Source organism: Panicum virgatum, chromosome 7N (genome assembly GCF_016808335.1).
Source record: "Panicum virgatum strain AP13 chromosome 7N, P.virgatum_v5, whole genome shotgun sequence".
NCBI lineage: Eukaryota > Viridiplantae > Streptophyta > Magnoliopsida > Poales > Poaceae > Panicum > Panicum virgatum.
Genome location: NC_053151.1, coordinates 36,433,014 through 36,453,001, shown reverse-complemented (window position 1 = coordinate 36,453,001; position 19,988 = coordinate 36,433,014). Strand labels below are relative to the sequence as shown.

Genomic DNA, 19,988 nt, shown 5'->3' with positions numbered 1-19,988 from the left:
CGGCATCCCTGACCACTTGATCAAGCCTTGGAGCACGGGGTGATCACCAGCGGAGACGCGGCGCTGGAGAACACGTTCCGGAATGGAGAACGCTGCTTGTTCGTCAGGGAGGGAAGAAGAAACAACTTGATCGCCAACTGCCTGTTTCAGCTGTGAACACATGGAAAACAGGGTGAATGGTAGCCGAAGCAGGGAGATCCAACCTGTAAGCCACCTTCCCGATGCGCTGCAGGATCGAGTAGGGCCCAAAAAATTTGAAGGCAAGCTTCTGATGTGCTCGTGGCGCCAGTGAGGATTGGACATAGGGTTGGAGCTTGAGGAAGACTCGGTCACCCACTTGGAATTCCCGTTCCGAACGGCCCTTGTCAGCTTGGCGTTTCATGCGGTCCTGAGCGCGGGACAAGTGTTGGCGCAGCAGGCCGTGCATAACTTCCCTTTCTTGTAGCCAGACGGAGAGGTCAGGAGTGGTGCAAGCAGATGCCGCACTCAATCCGAAGTGGCGAGGAGCATGACCGTAGAGAGCCTCAAATGGTGAGCGACCCAACGAAGAATGCTTGCTTGTGTTGTACCAGAACTCCGCGAGAGGCAGCCAGGAAGACCATTTGGTGGGACACGCGTGCACAAAGCAGCGAAGATAAGTTTCCATGCATTGATTGACACGCTCGGTCTATCCATCGGTCTGGGAGTGGTACGCCGAGCTCATACGTAACTGAACACCAGCCAGACTGAACAATTCTCGCCACAGAGTGCTTGTGAAAATGCGGTCACGATCAGATATCAGGGATGATGGCATACCGTGAAGCTTGTACACGTTGTCCATATAGACCTTGGCAACCGTCAGAGCTGTAAACGGATGCTTCATGGGGATAAAGTGAGCGAACTTGGAGAACTTGTCAACCACCACGAGAATACAATTGGCAAATCCAGACCGAGGCAACCCTTCAACGAAATCCAAGGAAACCATATCCCAGGCACCGGCAGGAACAGGCAACGGCTGCAGCAAGCCGGGGTAGCGTGCACGGTCAGGTTTGGCTTGTTGGCACACTGTGCATGCACGGACAAATGCCTGAATAGAAGATTTCATCCCCGACCACGAGAAATACTGCTTGAGGCGACTGTAAGTGACTGGGATGCCTGAGTGGCCCCCCAAGGCTGAACTATGCATAGCTTCAATGATCTGGCGCTGCAGGCTACTGTCATGACCCAGCCAGACTCGGTTCTTGTGACGCAATATACCAGATTTCAGAGAGAAGTTGGGTACAGATCCTGGTTGGACAGCAAGCTTTTCAATCAATTCTGTTGCTATCGGGCCCTGTGCATAGGATGCAAGCACAGCTTCAAGCCACTGCGGGGTGCAGGATGAGACAGCAAGCAATGAGTCGGCAGAGGTACGCCTGGATAGAGCATCGGCGACCCTATTTTCAGAGCCTTGCTTGTACACAATTCTATACTGCAAACCCAATAATTTGGTGAAGACCTTCTGCTGCCATGGAGTATGCAAACGTTGTTCGTTCAGGTGAATGAGGCTCTTTTGGTCAGTATATATAATGAATTCCCCACATTGAAGATAATGGCGCCACTGATCCACTGCAATCAAGATGGCCAGATACTCCTTCTCGTAGACAGACAGACCCATGGTACGGGGGCCTAAGGCCTTGCTGATAAATGCCAAAGGGTGGCCCTGTTGGGTCAGTACTGCGCCCACACCAGAAATGCACGCATCAGTCTCGATGGCAAAAGGAATGGAGAAGTCCGGAATGGCCAACACAGGTGCAGTAGATAAGGCAGTCTTGAGGGTATTGAAAGCGCTGTCATGCTCAGAAGTCCATACAAACAGTGTGTTCTTTTTGAGCAAATTGGTCAGCGGTCGAGATATGATGCCAAAGTGTCGAACAAACTTGCGGTAGTAACCAGCCAAACCGAGGAAGCTACGAAGTTCCTTGACAGAAGTTGGCGGCGGCCAAGAAGTTATCGCGTGGACCTTAGCTGGGTCAGTAGAGACTCCCTGTGCACTCACAATGTGGCCTAAATAAGATATGGAACGCTGCGCGAACTTACACTTGGACAACTTCAACTTCCATTGGTCCTTGGACAGCCACTGGAACACTTGCCGAAGGTGATCCAGATGTTCTTCATAAGAGCGACTGTAAACCAAGATGTCATCGAAGAAAACGACCACAAACTTGCGCAAACCCGGTGCCAAGGTGTCATTCATAGCTCCCTGGAATGTTCCTGGAGCACCAGTGAGGCCAAATGCCATGACACGAAACTCATACTGGCCGAAATGCGTCTGGAAGGCAGTCTTGAATTCTTCCCCGGGCTTAAGTAGGATCTGATGAAATCCTGCCCTCAAATCCAAATTGGAAAACCACGACGCATTGGCTAGTTCGTCAGTCAACTGATCAAATATCGGCACCGGAAACTTGGACTTGGCTGTGAGTGCATTCAAGTGACGAAAATCCACACAGAAGCGATAAGACCCATCTTTCTTCTTGACAAGCAACACCGGGGACGAGAACAGACTGACACTTGGTTGAATTAACCCTTTATCAAGCATCTCGGCCACTTGCTTTTCAATCTCATCACGAAGTGCAGGAGGGTAGCGGTAGGGTCGAATGTTCACGGGTTGGGCACCAGGGAGCAGAGGAATCTCATGGTCACACGCCCGAGAAGGAGGAAGGGAAGTTGGCTCGGCAAACAATGAGGCGAACTGACCAATCAAGTGCTGGACCTCAGCAGGAAGAGTGGGATCAGAGGACTGTAATTGCTGATTAGAATCGCTGACCACACAGAGTTTGAAAGCATCTAGGCCCCTAATTCGAGTTTTGGTAATTAATGACAATGGTTTGTGGATTAACGATTTCATTTGAGAAGATGAGTATAGGTTGATTCACGGATGAAAGATATTTGGTTGTGAACGTATGGAGTTTTGGAGATGATGAGCAAAGCTCGGGCTCAAGGCAAAGGTATAAAATAGGGCTTTTATATTTTACCGGTCACAGGGCGTTTAGTGGATGAAAAGTGACCGGATTTGTTGGATAGTTAGCCGTACTATCAAGAGGGGTTATGTACTCATGCTTGACGGGTCTTTAGTGCCATTTTGCTCAAAATGTCTAGTTGCATGCATGAGGGCTAACGGCGTTTTGAAAAGTTTTGAAATAGACTAAGTTCGAGAGCTTACTGAGTAACGGCGGACAGTCCGCGCCTGTGGGGCGGACAGTCCGCGCCCGTTCCAGAGAGCTTGCAGAGACTCTGGTGGGCTGGCGGACAGTCTGGCCCATAGCGGCGGACAGTCCGCGACCGTTCCAGAGAGCTTGCAGTGTCTCTGGTGGGCTCGCGGACGGTCCGGCCCAGGTGGGCGGACGGTCCGCCACTTTTTTTCAAATATGTACCAGAGAGAATGTTTCTCTGGTTTGGGGTCAAAAGTTAAACTGCGGACGGTCCGCTCCTGAGGCGCGGACGGTCCGCAGGCTAAACTCAAGTTTGTTCCAGAGACGTTGTTAGTCTCTGGTGGGTTGGAACTCTTAACTGCGGACGGTCCGCCACTGGGGCGCGGACGGTCCGCCAGGGCTTAACGGCTAGTTCTGACATGCATTTATTGCACTCTGACTCACTGGTTTATAACGGCGGACAGTCCGGTTTTTGAAACGCGGACGGTCCGCAACTTCGCAGAAAAGAGTGTAACGGCTATTTTTTTGAGGGGTGTCTATATATACCCAATGCCCGGCCATTGGGAGGCTCTCTTGGCCATTTGGATAGCATTCTTGACACATTAGAGCTAAGGCATCCCTCTCTCACACACACTTGCTTAGAGATTGCATTTTTAAGAGTGTGAGAGCTTCCTAGTGCATTGCATCAAGAGTTTGAGCTTTGTGGCATTAGGGAAACTTCAAGCAAGCGTCATCAACTTGTTACTCTTGGGAGTTGCCGCTCCCTAGATGGCTTGGAGAAGTGGATTTCGTGGAGCACCTCCAAGGAGATTGTTGAGGAGCCCCGATTTCGGTTGTGAGAGGTCTTGTGCTCACCTCACCGGAGTGGTGAAGAGCAACTCTAGTGGAATCGAGGTGTGGAGCGGTTCCTTGATTCAAGCCGGCTCAAGATCAAGAGGTTCTTGATAGAGGAGCGGTTGATTCTTGGAATCCACCTCAACGTGGATTAGGGGTGACCGGCAAGTCATCGACACCACGGGATATATTCTTGTGTCAAGCTCGGTTACTACTCTTGCTCTCTTTTATTCTTGTCTTTACTTTGAGCAATTTACTTTACTAGAGCTTGATTTGTGTCTTGCCACCCTAGGTTGCAAACCCATCTAGAGATAGTAATAGCATGACATAGGGCTTTCCTTTGTTACTAATTAAATTTCTCTAGTGTTATTGGTTTTAGATTTTAAACCGCCTATTCACCCCCCTCTAGTCGGTGTTCTTGATCCTACAAGTGGTATCAGAGCTAAGTACTCCTTTAATTGCGGATTTAACCATCTTAGAGTAGAACAATGACTAGTGATCATGGGATTCATGTTGGGAAGCCACCATTCTTTGATGGGAACAACTATGATTATTGGAAGACTAGGATGTCGGCTCATCTCAAAGCCATGAGTAGAAACCTATGGAGAGTAGTAAATGATGGATATGTCATTTTGGACCCAAAGAGTTTGACACCCCTAGATGAGGAAAATGAGACACTAAATGATCAAGGGGTTAATGTGCTCTTTAGTGCTCTTGATGTGAATGAATTTAATAGAGTCAAGAGTCTCACAAATGCAAATGACATATGGAAGAAGCTCATGGAAATTCATGAGGGCACATCAACCGTGAAGGAGGCCAAGTTATATTTGCTCAAAGGGAATTTTAGTGAATTCACCATGAAGAAGGATGAGAGTATAGCCGAGATGTTCAACCGGCTAAATGACATTGTGAATGACCTCAAGGGACTTGGATTTGAGGTACCGGATGGGGATTTCAACCACAAGTTTCTTAGATGTCTTCCGGAAAGATATGACACAATTGTGACCTTACTTGTAAGGTCAAATGTGAAGACCGCAACTCCCACACAAATATTGGGAGAAATTCTCACCCATGACATGTTCAAGAAGTCTCAAGATGAAGCTCATGGTGGAGAAATTGATGTGAAAAAGAAAAGTGTGGCATTCAAAGCTCAAGATAGCAAAAATGAAGAAGAAAGTGGGTGCCAAGAAGAAGAATCGGATGAGGAGATGGCTCTCTTTGTCAAGAGATTCAATAGAATGATGAGCAAGAAGAACTTTGGCAAGAGAGGTCAATCATCAAGAAAAAATCCTTTTGTGGACAAGACTTGCTTCAATTGTGGTGAAGTAGGTCATATCATTGTAAATTGTCCAAACAAGAAAAAGGACAAGAAAAATGATGAAAAGAAGAAGAAGAAGTTCATCAAGAAGAAAAAGAATGGCCAAGCATATTTTGTTGAATGGGATTCCGATGCAAGCTCCGATGATGATGATGATGATGATGATGATGATGATGATGATAAGCCATCTAAGGGAGTTGCCGGGATCGCCATCAAGGAGGCTCCATCACTCTTCTCTACGCCACATTGTCTTATGGCAAAGGGTGGTGCAAAGGTACAACAAGATGGTGAACTTGATGAACTTTCATATGATGATCTTGTTGAAATGCTTAATGATGCCGATGAATTCATGACAAAGGAAAAGGCTAAGTTGAGGGACTTCAAGTTGAAGTTTACTTCTCTTCAAGATTCCTATGAGGAGCTAAAGACTTCTCATGAGAATCTCAAAGAAACTCATGAGAAGCTTGAGGAAGCTCACAATACCTTGCTTAGTCATGAAAGAAAAGCAACATTGAGCATTGGTGTTAGTTGTGATTTAATTGATGATAAATCTTGTGGCTCTAGCTCTACTAGTTCTTTGTGCACCAAACTAGACAACTCATATTGCAATAAATCTCTCATTATGGAAAATGATTTGTTAAAGAAAGAGGTTACTTGCTTGACTAATGATTTGAGAAAATGCTATGATAGTAGAGCAAAATTTAATCATTGTTGGGCAAGCCAAAAGTTCACCTTGAACAAGCAAGGGTTTGGATATATTCCTAAGAAAGGGAAGAAGGCTTTTGTGCAAACCAAAACTACCTTTGTGAAGAGTAGTGGCAAGCCATATTGTGAAAAATGCAAGAAGGTTGGCCATGTTGAGAAGAATTGCACCAACAAGAAAGTCATATCCTTTGATTCAAGTTACATGCTTATGAAAAATTCAAATGGCAATGTTAGTGCAAAATTTGTTGGGATACCTATAAATGGTGCTAAAAAGAATGCCATTTGGGTGCCAAAAGTCTTGGTCACTAATGTGGTCACTAACGTTCAAGGACCCAAAAAAGTTTGGGTACCTAAAAGAGTTACTTCCTCTTTGTAGGTGAATTACAAGTCCGGAGGAAGACATTGGGTGCTTGATAGTGGATGCACTCAACATATGACCGGAGATCAAATGATGTTTTCCTCTCTAGATGAGAATGTGGGTGGCTATAGTGACATCATCTTTGGTGACAATAGCCGGGGCAAAGTCAAAGGAGTTGGTACAATTCCTATCTCAAGCAATCATTCTCTTTCAAAAGTATTGTTGGTTGATTCTCTCAAGTTTAATCTCTTAGCGGTCACTCAACTTTGTGATTTTGGATATAAGTGTAGTTTCACTAAAGATGATGTTGTAGTGACTAGCTTGGATGGAAAAGATCACATCTTTACGGGATTTAGACATGAGGATGTATATCTTGTGGATTTTGCTACTAAAGAGGCAAACTTGTCCACTTGCTTATTCACTCAATCATCCTTGGGTTGGTTATGGCATAGAAGGCTTGGTCATGTTGGCATGAAGCAACTCAACCGTCTTTTGAAGCATGATTTAGTAGTTAGCTTGAAGAATGTGAAATTTGATAAAGATAAACTTTGTAGTGCATGTCAAGCCGGAAAGCAAGTTGCAAATACTCATCCCACTAAGAGTGTCATGTCAACCGAGAGACCATTGGAATTATTGCATATGGATTTATTTGGTCCTACAACATATAGAAGTATTGGTGGAAATTGCTATTGTCTTGTGGTAGTAGATGATTACTCAAGATATACATGGGTTTTCTTTCTTCATGACAAGGCCGATACATATGACACTTTCAAGAAATTCTTTACAAGGGCCGAAAATGAATTTGAGCTTAAGGTGAAGAAAGTAAGGAGTGACAATGGAAGTGAGTTTAGAAACACAAGAGTTGAGGAATGGTGTGATGAGAAAGGAATCAAGCATGAATTCTCAACCAAGTACACTCCGGAACAAAATGGTCTTGTTGAGAGAAAAAATAGAACCTTGATTGATATGGCAAGATCAATGCTCTCCGAGTATAATGTTTCAGATAGCTTTTGGGCCGAAGCAATCAACACGGCTTGTCATGCCTCTAATAGATTGTATTGCCATAGATTTCATAACAAGACCCCATATGAGTTGCTCATTGGAAGGAAGCCAAATATATCATATTTTAGAGTGTTTGGTTGCAAATGCTATATTCTCAAGAAGGGAACTCGGTTATCAAAGTTTCAAAGCAAATGTGATGAGGGTTTTCTTCTTGGATATTCATCTAATAGCAAGGCTTATCGGGTCTACAACAAAACACATGGCATTGTTGAAGAAGCATATGATGTTGAGTTTGATGAAACCAATGGGTCACACAATGAACAAGAAAATCTTGATGATGTGAGAAGTGATGGTTTGAGAAATGCAATGAAAAACATGTCAATTGGTGATGTTAGACCAAGAGAAGAAGATGAAGATGAAGATGGTTCTTCTATCTCTATTAGAGTTAATCCTTCAACTTCAATCTCAAATGATCAAGCACAACAAATTGTACAAGATTCAAGTAATGATGATTCTCAAGTACAAGATCAAGTTGGTTCATCTAGTGCACCTTCTTCATCAACTCAAGAACCCATTGTTCCTCAAAGAATTCATCATGTTCTTGCAAAGGATCATCCGGTGGATCAAATCATGGGTGATATTAGTAAGGGTGTCCAAACTCGATCTCGCATTGCTTCATTTTGTGAACATTATTCTTTTGTATCTTTTCTTGAACCTAACCGTGTAGATGAAGCATTGAAAGATCCGGATTGGGTGAATGCTATGCATGAAGAATTAAATAATTTCACCCGGAATCAAGTTTGGGATTTAGTTGAAAGGCCCAAGAATTATAATGTTATTGGCACTAAATGGGTCTTTAGAAACAAGCAAAATGAAGATGGAATGGTTGTGAGAAACAAGGCAAGATTGGTCGCTCAAGGCTTCACTCAAGTCGAAGGTTTGGATTTCGGTGAAACTTTTGCTCCCGTTGCTAGATTAGAAGCTATTAGAATTTTATTAGCTTATGCTTGCTCTCACAACATAAAACTTTTTCAAATGGATTTGAAAAGTGCTTTTTTAAATGGCAAAATTAGTGAACTTGTTTTTGTTGAGCAACCTCCCGGTTTTGAAGATCCCAAGAAGCCAAATCATGTATACAAGCTCTCTAAAACTCTTTATGGTCTTAAGCAAGCTCCACGAGCTTGGTATGAAAGATTGAGGGATTTTCTTATCTCTAAAGGCTTCAAAATTGGTAAGGTTGATACTACCTTGTTCACTAAAGATATTGGTAAAGACTTGTTTGTTTGTCAAATTTATGTCGATGATATTATCTTTGGTTCAACTAACCCAAGTTTTTGTGAGGAATTTGGTGAAATGATGTCTAGGGAATTTGAGATGTCCATGATTGGTAAATTGAGTTTCTTTCTTGGACTTCAAATCAAGCAACTCAAGGAAGGCACCTTTGTGTGTCAATCAAAATATGTGAAGGATATCTTGAAGAAATTTGGAATGGAAGATGCAAAACCAATCAAGACTCCTATGGCCACAAATGGGCATCTCGACCTAGATGAGGGAGGTAACCCGGTTGACCAAAAGCTTTATCGTTCTATGATTGGTAGTTTGCTTTATTTGACCGCATCTAGGCCCGACATCATGTTTAGTGTTTGCATGTGTGCACGATTTCAAGCCGCACCTAGAGAATGTCATTTGACCGCCGTCAAAAGGATCTTGAGATACTTGAAATATTCTCCTAATATTGGTTTGTGGTATCCCAAGGGTGCTCATTTTGATTTGGTTGGATTCTCGGATTCGGATTATGCGGGGTGCAAGGTTGATAGGAAGAGCACTTCCGGTGGTTGTCAATTTCTTGGAAGATCTCTTGTATCATGGTCATCAAAGAAGCAAAATTCCGTGGCTCTTTCAACCGCCGAAGCGGAATATATCTCGGCCGGAAGTTGTTGTGCTCAATTGTTATGGATGAAGCAAACTCTTCTAGATTATGGTGTGAAATTTGATGAAATTCTATTGTTGTGTGATAATGAAAGTGCCGTGAAGATTGCCTCTAATCCGGTTCAACATTCAAGAACCAAGCATATTGATATCCGCCATCATTTTCTTAGAGATCATGTGAACAAGGGTGATATCAAGATTGATGGTATTGGCACGAATGATCAATTAGCCGATATCTTCACCAAGCCTTTGGATGAATCTCGGTTTTGCAAGTTGAGAAATGAGTTAAATATCATTGACCTCTCAAATGTGGCTTGAAAACTAGCACATGTAGCATATGGTTCTTTAATGCACTTCTTGTTTCATTTTTATGATTTTTTGAGGTATTTTTGAGCCATTTATGAGTTTTCATGATTCTACTCGATTTATTTTTGAATTCTAGTTGAAACTTGCTCATATAAGGTGTTTGAAGGTTTTCATGCAAGATTTGAGATTTTTAGTTTTTTTATATGAGCAATGATCCCAAATTGGAGTTAGAATTGAGAAATTTGGCAGAATTCAGACTTGTCAGATTTTTAGTAGCGCGGACAGTCCGCGAGTTATGGGCGGACAGTCCGCCGTTCATGAGAATTGTTTACCAGAGGCTCTGCAGAGAAGTTGTCAACCGCAAAAATTCATTGCGGACAGTCCGCCAAAAGACCGCGGACGGTCCGCACATGTTGGGCAGAGGCAGTTCCAGTTAGTTACAGTGTAAAAATTTTCAAAGGCGGACGGTCCGCCAGATTACCGCGGACAGTCCGCGACTGGACAGAATTGTGGGGTCGGCCAGACTTACTTATATTGGACGTCCCCCTCACATCCCCCACCAAACCGAACACATACTCCAAAAGTGCCTCTCTCTTTCTCTCTCAAGCTTGTGGGGAAGACGACAAGGTCAAGCCCTTTTGGAGTGATTCCCGGACGGTCCGAGCACATCCCCGGACTCTTCTCAAGATAGTGCATCATGTCCTCGCGGTATTTCAATGAATCCCTAACTCTTGTTCTTGGATTTCTTAATTGGAAAGAGTTAGGGTTAGATGCATGCTCCGATCTATTTTTTGGCCATGGATTCTTGAAAATACTTGGGGGATCTTATTCCTAGTGATGAGGAGATGCTATAGTTTAATTTTGGTTGGTGGATTTGAATCGAAACTCAAAATGTGGGTGAATCAAAGATGAGGGCGATTTTGTGTTCCTGCGCAGAACAGATGGGTCGCGGACAGTCCGCCTGCTGGACGCGGACGGTCCGCCGTGGTAGTTCATGAACCGCGGACGGTCCGCGTTCAGAAGTGCGGACGGTCCGCTAGTATCAGATTTTTCAGATCAGTGCTGAATTGAGTTATATCATTAAGGATTCATTCTATTGCTTTAGTAATTGTTCTTATGGTTAAATCTTGATCTCAGGCCACCCCGGAAGATCATCAAGGTAGCTTCTAAAATCAAGAAGGCTATGTCTTCCAAAAGACAAAGAGACAGTGATGACTCGGATGATGTGGACTATGCTCCAAATGTCAGTGAGATGGCTGCAGCTTCTTCAGTAGGAGATGCAGGTGATGAGTCTTCAGAGGAAGAGACTGAAGGGGTTGATGATGATATTACAGATTTAATGGGGCTAGATCTACCTAGCCGTCAGTGGACTGCAGAGAGCTATGCCAATGCAAGAGCAGTGGATCAATTCAGCTTACCTCGTGACACCAACATTCTTTTCTTCAAAACCGAGGTACAAAAAGATGTTTACTTTGGTCATCTAGTTAAGAAAAATGTATTCAAACATCAGACCATTGACATAGGCTACATGAGACAACAACAAGTCATGACTGATCTAGTAGATAGATTTCAGCAAATGGGGTTAGCTAATTTTCTGCAGCATAGGTGTGATTGGAATGAAACTGTGATACGCCAGTTCTATGCCACCCTAGAGATCAACATGGTTGAGGAAACTTTTAGGTGGACAACTGGGAAAGGAACCTATGGTGCTACATTTGCACAGTTTGCTGAGGCAAATCAATTGGATTATAATTTCATCAATAGTGAGCAAAGCATGAATGTTGTGTTAGAAAACCCACTAGATGAAAATGACTACCCCATGTTCTATGAGCCTGCACATCTTGGAATTGCTAGAACTTTTGGGGGCACTCAGGGTCTGAGGCATCATCCTGCAGTGATCAATAAGATTGCTAGAGTCACATTCATGCCTAAGAGTGGCAACAAGGACAAGATTAGAGGACACTATTGGAATGTGATATCTCATGTCATGAATGGAAATAGAATCAATGTCATTGCTCTTATCATGGATCAGCTTGCAGATTTGAGGCTAAACATGGAAATGAACTTATATTTTGCTCCATATATTATGTCCATCATCAAGGTTAAGACTAGTTTCAGAGGGTTATGCGAAAGCAAACACACACCTTTCAGGCCATTCAAGAATGACAATGCTTTTCTCTTGAGGCCTCTGACTCCTTTCCCTGGAGATGATATGAATGATGAAGCACAGGGGCAAGATGATAGTGATGATGATGCTCATATGGGAGCAGCTGCACCTCAGCATGCCATGCCACCACCGCATCATCCAGCACAGCAGCAGTGGGCTCCTCCAGCTGGCTATTTTGACCCATACTTTGCATCAATGCAGGAGAGCATGTCCTCTCAGATTGCGGGGTTGGCTAGTCAGATGCAGAATCAGATGAACCTCAACTTTCAGAACATGCAGCAGCAAATGTTCCAGCCTATGATGGCTCAGATGCAGGGGTTTCATGAGAGTTTACACTCGGATATAGCAGCTCTTGACTCACGTTTTGAGGATTTGCCCTCTTCTGAGCAGTTTGAGCAGCTTGAGCAGAGACAGGAGCAGCTAGAGCAGCGCTTTGATGTCTTCAGCACAGCTTTCACAGGGTTTACTGACCACTTCTACTCAGTGTTTCCAGCTCCAGTGCCGCCTCCAGAGTTCTATCCGCACCAGCCGTTCTACCCACCGCCACCTCCTCCACCAGCCGTTTGACTTTCTTGGCAATTGATGCCAAAGGGGGAGAAGGAGCTTTGGAGTGCTTGGATCTAGGGGGAGCTCATGGACTTCTTATGGAGATCATTCGTTTTCGGCTTCCGCTTGCCTCTCATGTTTTATTTGTGTCTTTCATAAACTCTATTTGAGACTTGTGTTTGGATTTGAACCTTGGTTTGTAATGTGTGATGAACTATGTTAGTTTGTGCTACTCTTATCTATTTATGTTCATCTTGTGGTTGTGAGGTTGTGCTAACCATGCTAAACTTTCATATCATATATCTATTGTATCTTGTATGCCTCGATTTCCACTTGTAGGGAAAACTCTGTCAAAATTCTCATATATATATATATATGTGTGCTCTTGGTATTCATGAAAATTTATATGCACATATCAAGGGGGAGTTCTCTCTACTCATCGAACTTGGTGAATTTATTCATACCATATTCTGAAGTTTTCAAGAAAATGAGTAAGTTCTTCCAAAGTTCAATTCCAAGTCCACCTTATGCCTAGTGTATAAAGTTGACTTGAAAACTTTTATCACTCCAAAATTTAGTGTTGTCATCAATTACCAAAAAGGGGGAGATTGAAAGCATCTAGGCCCCTAATTCAAGTTTTGGTAATTAATGACAACGGTTTGTGGATTAACGATTTCATTTGAGAAGATGAGTATAGGTTGATTCACGGATGAAAGATATTTGGTTGTGAACGTATGGAGTTTTGGAGATGATGAGCAAAACTCGGGCTCAAGGCAAAGGTATAAAATAGGGCTTTTATATTTTACCGGTCACATGACGTTTAGTGGATGAAAAGTGACCGGACAGTCCGCGACCGTTCCAGAGAGCTTGCAGTGTCTCTGGTGGGCTCGCGGACGGTCCGGCCCAGGTGGGCGGACGGTCCGCCACTTTTTTTCAAATATGTACCAGAGAGAATGTTTCTCTGGTTTGGGGTCAAAAGTTAAACTGCGGACGGTCCGCTCCTGAGGCGCAGACGGTCCGCATGCTAAACTCAAGTTTGTTCCAGAGACGTTGTTAGTCTCTGGTGGGTTGGAACTCTTAACTGCGGACGGTCCGCCACTGGGGCGCGGACGGTCCGCCAGGGCTTAACGGCTAGTTCTGACATGCATTTATTGCACTCTGACTCACTGGTTTATAACGGCGGACAGTCCGGTTTTTGAAACGCGGACGGTCCGTGACTTCGCAGAAAAGAGTGTAACGGCTAGTTTTTTGAGGGGTGTCTATATATACCCAATGCCCGGCCATTGGGAGGCTCTCTTGGCCATTTGGATAGCATTCTTGACACATTAGAGCTAAGGCATCCCTCTCTCACACACACTTGCTTAGAGATTGCATTTTTAAGAGTGTGAGAGCTTCCTAGTGCATTGCATCAAGAGTTTGAGCTTTGTGGCATTAGGGAAACTTCAAGCAAGCGTCATCAACTTGTTACTCTTGGGAGTTGCCGCTCCCTAGACGGCTTGGAGAAGTGGATTTCGTGGAGCACCTCCAAGGAGATTGTTGAGGAGCCCCGATTTCGGTTGTGAGAGGTCTTGTGCTCACCTCACCGGAGTGGTGAAGAGCAACTCTAGTGGAATCGAGGTGTGGAGCGGTTCCTTGATTCAAGCCGGCTCAAGATCAAGAGGTTCTTGATAGAGGAGCGGTTGATTCTTGGAATCCACCTCAACGTGGATTAGGGGTGACCGGCAAGTCATCGACACCACGGGATATATTCTTGTGTCAAGCTCGGTTACTACTCTTGCTCTCTTTTATTCTTGTCTTTACTTTGAGCAATTTACTTTACTAGAGCTTGATTTGTGTCTTGTCACCCTAGGTTGCAAACCCATCTAGAGATAGTAATAGCATAACATAGGGCTTTCCTTTGTTACTAATTAAATTTCTCTAGTGTTATTGGTTTTAGATTTTAAACCGCCTATTCACCCCCCCTCTAGTCGGTGTTCTTGATCCTACAGAGTTGTACTAACACTTGGTCCGGAGTTGGTGGAGTAAGGCCTTGTAGCACCACCATTTGGTCCTCATACTGAATTTTCAGCCATTTCTGTTGCCAATGTACTGTCATCGGGCTGAAGGACTCCAACCAGTCCATGCCAAGGATAATGTCATAGGCTTTAAGAGGTAGCACCTTCAAATCAGTTTGAAAAGCCAGATCACCGATAAACCATAATGCCTGAGGAAGCACAGAGTGACAAGACAAAGTAGAACCACCAGCAACTTGCACAGAAACCGCAGTCGGCAAAGAGCAAATGCCAGATAGACGAGCCGCCAAATGGGCGCTGATAAAGGAAGCAGAGCTGCCAGAATCCACGAGCAAGGTAACAGGCAAATGCTGGATAGAGCCAGAAAGCTTAACTATGCGAGGGGCGTCGGACCCACTGACCGCGGCCTTGGACAGAGCCCGAAACAATTCTTCAGAAGTTGTTGGGCTGGACACTTGATACTCGGGGTGCTCGTCCTCCAACTGGAATAATTCCCACAACTCTTGAACCATGTGTAACTCCACTGTGGATGAACAAGTATGATCGCGGCTCCATTTTGAACCACACTGGTAGCATAGCCCCATGGCGCGACGATGAGCTCGAAGCGCCACAGCCTTGGCTTCGGGTGAGGAAGGGGCCCGAGCAGCATCCATTCCGCGGCGGTCGGTCGCCGGGGCAGGAACTGTCGAAGACGAACGTGGAGGTGGGGGCAGTGGCAAGGGACTTCTGGACGTCGGCTTGGACGCGAACGGCACCTCCGGCCACCTGAAATCCCGTCGGCGGGACTGATCGCCGACCTCTTCCTGCAATTCGGCAAGAACACAAGCAGTATCGAGGTCGTTTGGGCGTTGAACCAGCACGATAGAACGAATATCATCACGAAGACCATCAACAAAGCGTAAAGTGTAATAGCGGGGATTTGTATTGGAGGTGTAGGCTGAAAGCTGGTCCACAAGTTCAGTAAACCGCTGAACATAGTCAGTGACGGTGCTGGTTTGACGGATATGAAAATGCTGGCGGATCAACAATTCCTGCTGATCACGGCCAAAGCGGTCGTGCACAAGCTTACAGAAATCCTCCCACTCAATAGATGACACTTTACTCTCGACTGATTGCAACCATCGTGCGGCTGCATCATCAAAATACATCGTAGCTACTGGTACCCAAACGGATTTATCTATCCCGTGCATGTCAAAGTATCGTTCAGATCTAGACTGCCACAGCTTGGGATTCTCACCAGTGAACTTGGGAAAAGGGACTTTGGGTAGTTTGCCAGAGGCGATGTACATGGACGGCCCAGAGGAACTCTGAAAACGATAGGTGCTAAACTGACGAGGTTCAGGGATACGGGAAGGTAACTCGATGGGTGGAGGACGGGAAGGAGACGTACCCTTGACCGGGAGATGGGTGATGGTCGTGACCGACCCAAACCCAGGCTCCCGGTAGCGGTTCTCAACGCGGTGCCCATCGGGGCCGACGGCCGGGTTGCCGGCAGGTGGATGTGCCGCAGCTGCCACGGGGTTCGGCAGGATGCCCGAACCGGCTGGAAGTAGATCGAGAACCACTCGATCCAACTTGGAGGAGAGGGAGATCAGCTTGTCGGAGATGTCGTCGACGGCGGAGATCTTGGAGGTGAGATCTGCGACGGCGGAGTCGACGCCGGGTTGCCACTCCACGAGATTGTTGGTTGATTCCTCGATCAGCTTGAAGCGGTCGCCCAGGGACGCTTCCATGCTGTCGACGCGCGACTCCACCAGGGCGAATCGGTCGCCCAGCTTCTTCATCTCGTCGAGCAGGAGCTTCGAATTGGGATCCATGGCACCCAGGGATCTCTGGAGCCGGGTGTAGTGGTGGTGCGGATCCAGCCCGAGGCGCAGGACCGAATGTCTGATACCAGGTGTTAGGGATCGAGAAGGGTAGCGGGGAGGAGGAGAAGAACTGGAGTTCGGGAAGGCAGCAAGAATGTCGTGGCGGCGGAGGTCGGATTGATAGAGGAATAGGGTTTAGTTTGTTACATCAATTTCTGTCTATTCTCTCCTCATCTCTCAGTACATATACTAGCCTAGTGTACTCATTCTGGGCCGGTCACCTTGCTATTGGGCCGCCTGGTTCTTGGGCCGGTCTCCTGTGGGCCGGAGCTGCTGACAGAAACCGCACGCCGGCCGCGCGTTCCCGAGGCGATCACATCTCGCTTCGGAACGTTAGAAAGCCAACGTACAGGATACCGTTGAGCCCCAGCGACGCCGAAGAGCCGGCGCGCGCCGGAAGCAATGAAGCAGGCCGCGTCGTCGTCCGCGCCGTCCGCCGGCCCCCGCGAGGATGAGACTGTCGACGACGGCTGGGTCCTCCTCGATGCCGGCGGAAGCAGCGACACGGCGGCCGGGGCCAGGCCACCGCTGCGCGGCGGGAACAGGCCTCCAGCAGGCGCCCCGACGCCGTTCGACCCCGCCCCGGACGACCTCGTCGGACGGTACCTGCCCGCGCGCCGCGCCCTGCGGTGCGGCGACCTGCCGCCGCGGTGGTGCGGCGCCGGCGAACCGAGCACCAGGGTGACGATGGCACGGCGCTCCCGAGGAGGGCGGGTCCTGGGCAGTACGTGCCGGCGGCGCGCTACTGGGGCGTCACGGACGGCGAAGGCCGGGAACTGGGCTACCGGCGCCTGTTCCGGTACCGTGAGGACGACGAGCAGGTGTGGCGAACGTCGCGGACCGTGTGGTCCATGGAAGAATACGGGTTCGGGCCGGACTTCCCGTACGGCGAGCACGGCGGCGACCAGGAGCTGGTCGTGTACAAGGTGTACCAGAGGATGGCCAGACAGCAGGACGCTTGATCCGTAGCAGTTTCGCGCCGGGAACTGCTTTCGATATTCATTTCCATGGGATCAGTTCCGACAGTTCTGCAGGGTCAGAAACACTGAAATACTACAGTCCATGATCAGCATCGATCCAATGGCAGATGCACACATATTTCCAGCAGAAAGACGAACATCAAGAAGACAGGGTTCATGATTAGGAACTCATTACTATTAGCGCAGGCATGCAACTCGACTGATGTCTGAGCGGTTCAACAGGGGGACTAGACAGTCCTGATAGTACTTGACACTTTGACAGCACAAAGTTCAGGACCTGCGAACCATAGCCCCCTTATTTCATACCATACCATGGGAACAGTATAAACATGTCAACCAGGACAACTCTCAGATCGAGCTAAGCAGTGGCGGTTTTCTTGGAAGTAGAACCCTTGATCGCTCCAGCCTCAGTTAGCAGAGACACCAGCTTCCCATCATTGTTCAGTGCCATGGTATCTGCCCGAGAAGACACAACAACATGTCAGGTAACTTCAGACAAAGCAGTTAGTATGTGTGCAGTTTTCACATATATACAACTGCACAGTCACAAACAAATGAAATTAGATGAATTGGTCTGTAATAGCAGAAAGAAAAATGGCTCACCATCGCAGCCACCAATATGCTTCCCATTGATGAAGACATTTGGAACGGTCCTCTGTCCAGTCCACTCCTTGAGAGCATCCTGGAGCTCAGATCCATCACCTAAAGTAAAAAAGATTGATTCAGTAAGAGTTTGTTCTCCAAATCCCATGGTGAACAACGACATGCAGTTTGAAATATGAACTGAGGGGACTCATTTGCAATTGAAGCCTAATATTTCGGTGCGAAATATGTTATGCTCAAACAATTGGAACAACACAACAGAGATATCAATCTGATATGGTTACAAACTTACCACTTACAGCTTTGTTTAACCTGGTTTATATTAGTAGAGAAGACACCACTTAACAGCTAGCATTGTATTTGTCAGGTCATTCATTCTTAGTCATTTGCCAATTGCCATAACCAATGTTTCTCTACCATCTAGCCACACAATCTTATATTCTTATAACATGAAGGACCAGCCACAGCATCAAGTTTCATTAAAAAAAATCAAATGATAGTGCTGCTGTACTACACCCTTCATCTATAAAACCCCACCCCTGATCCCTGTAACCATTTTATAACTCAGCAAAACCATACAAAAGAAACATACCAACTTTCCCAATTATATCCACATGCCAAGCTAGCCTTCAGCAATAAGTAATATACTAATATCCATCATGCTCCCGGTACAACTAAGAATTGCACACTGAACCATGAGAGGAACAAACAAATTTAGGTGCACTCACTTTCCACATCCATCTCCATGGCCTTGAAGCTTGCTCCCAGCTTCTCGAACAGCTGCTTCACACGGACGCAGAAAGGGCAGTAAGACTTGCTGCAGGTAACCGGAAATGAGCATCAGCCACAGAGCAGGGGAAGATAAACTTCTGAAGAACAAAACTAAAAATCATAATTTGCAGAATTACTGACTGAGAATGAGGCATCTATAACACCAAATATAGTACCACTTCATTAACCTAAGAAACGCGTAAACTAAACCCTGTCTTCCATGCAGCATGTCGTGAAGTGCGAAGCTTAATTAATACTTAAAAATCGTATATTACAGGGCCATCAAGATATTTAGGGGATGTTTGGAAGCCGGGGGATGCCTGAGAAGCAGATGCAGTGAATTCAGCTGCATCAGAAGCTTGTAGTTCAAATTTTAACTAAATCATAAGGATCTGGATCACCTCACCCCATTCGAAACAGGCCCTGAGGGGGTGGGGGCAGGAGTTGGCAAGGTAATCTAAGAAATAAACCTGTATCAGTTTTCGAATTCCTTAGCTGAAGAATTTCAAGCTTGCAGGCACATTGGTTCTACACAAATAAGTTGGGTGCGGATTCAAATCCTACATTTTCCACAACGATCGGAGCAGATCTGCCAGGAATTACGTATTAAAATACCCTTAACGAAACTGACATACCTAAAATTATAGATTTAATTAAGTTCCTTGCATCACTCTTCGAAGATAGAGATGAATAACGAATATTCTCGCGGAGAACGAAAAAAAAAAGAGGAATATGCTCAACTCACGGCGGGCAAAGGAGGACTGAAAAAATTTCCAGTTCCCCTTTCCCCTTTTCATTTCCTCAAAATTACTCCTACTTCCGAAGGCTAATTAGCAGCGCGGGTTAGTTAATAGTAGAGACGGGGTAGAAGAGAAGAGACCTGAAGACGACGACGGGCGCGGAGGCGACGATCTCCTTGGCCTTGACGAGCGCCATAGCTCTGGATTCCGGGTTCGAGGACGAAGAGGAGGTGATTCCCATCTGCGCCCCCTTCCGCCTCGCCTCGTATTTATAGGCCCGGGGGGCGACGAAGAGCGGCGCCGGGTAGGAGGAGGTGGTGGTTGGGGTTCGGGAGGAACCCACACGCGAGGACGGTGTGCCGTTTGCGAGTCTCTAAAAATCAAAAAATAAAGAATTATAGTCATCTTTGTTTGAAAATGGGTAAAAAAATGTGTGAAGACGGCCGTCGTGTTTGGAGGGGGATGTCTATTCCTATTCCTAGCGCGCGCGAGGGCCAGCTCTGCTATCGCAGAAGGATTGCAGCACGCTCCCCCACCAGCCACGGAGCCACCTTGGCACCTGCTACATGCACAACATTTTCTTCTTACATACCAGTATTGAAAAATTATGAATACATTATATTTGGATGATTTGTTTAATTGGAGTAACTTGATGGTGAAACTAGAAAAAATTTGGTGT

General features: G+C 46.1%; 1 protein-coding gene across 1 annotated transcript; it reads right to left on the bottom strand.

Moving 5' to 3' along the window:
- Nucleotides 1-17,313: 17,313 nt before the first annotated feature.
- LOC120681851 (glutaredoxin-C6-like) lies at nt 17,314-19,679 on the bottom strand. Its single transcript, XM_039963486.1, has 4 exons — nt 19,450-19,679; nt 18,527-18,615; nt 17,799-17,897; nt 17,314-17,651 (listed from the first exon to the last, which is right to left on the bottom strand). Exons 1-4 carry the CDS (start codon nt 19,548-19,550, stop codon nt 17,554-17,556), a joined length of 387 nt encoding a protein of 128 aa, XP_039819420.1. The 5' UTR covers nt 19,551-19,679; the 3' UTR covers nt 17,314-17,553.
- Nucleotides 19,680-19,988: the final 309 nt, after the last annotated feature.

Bases quoted from the DNA above. Each gene is read 5' to 3' on its own strand.
- LOC120681851 (XM_039963486.1), bottom strand. From the start codon at position 19,550: ATGGGAATCACCTCCTCTTCGTCCTCGAACCCGGAATCCAGAGCTATG. The intron at 18,616-19,449 runs GTCTCTTCTCTT...GGTTACCTGCAG, and splicing joins GCGCCCGTCGTCGTCTTCAG to CAAGTCTTACTGCCCTTTCT. The intron at 17,898-18,526 runs GTGAGTGCACCT...TTTTTACTTTAG, and splicing joins CATGGAGATGGATGTGGAAA to GTGATGGATCTGAGCTCCAG.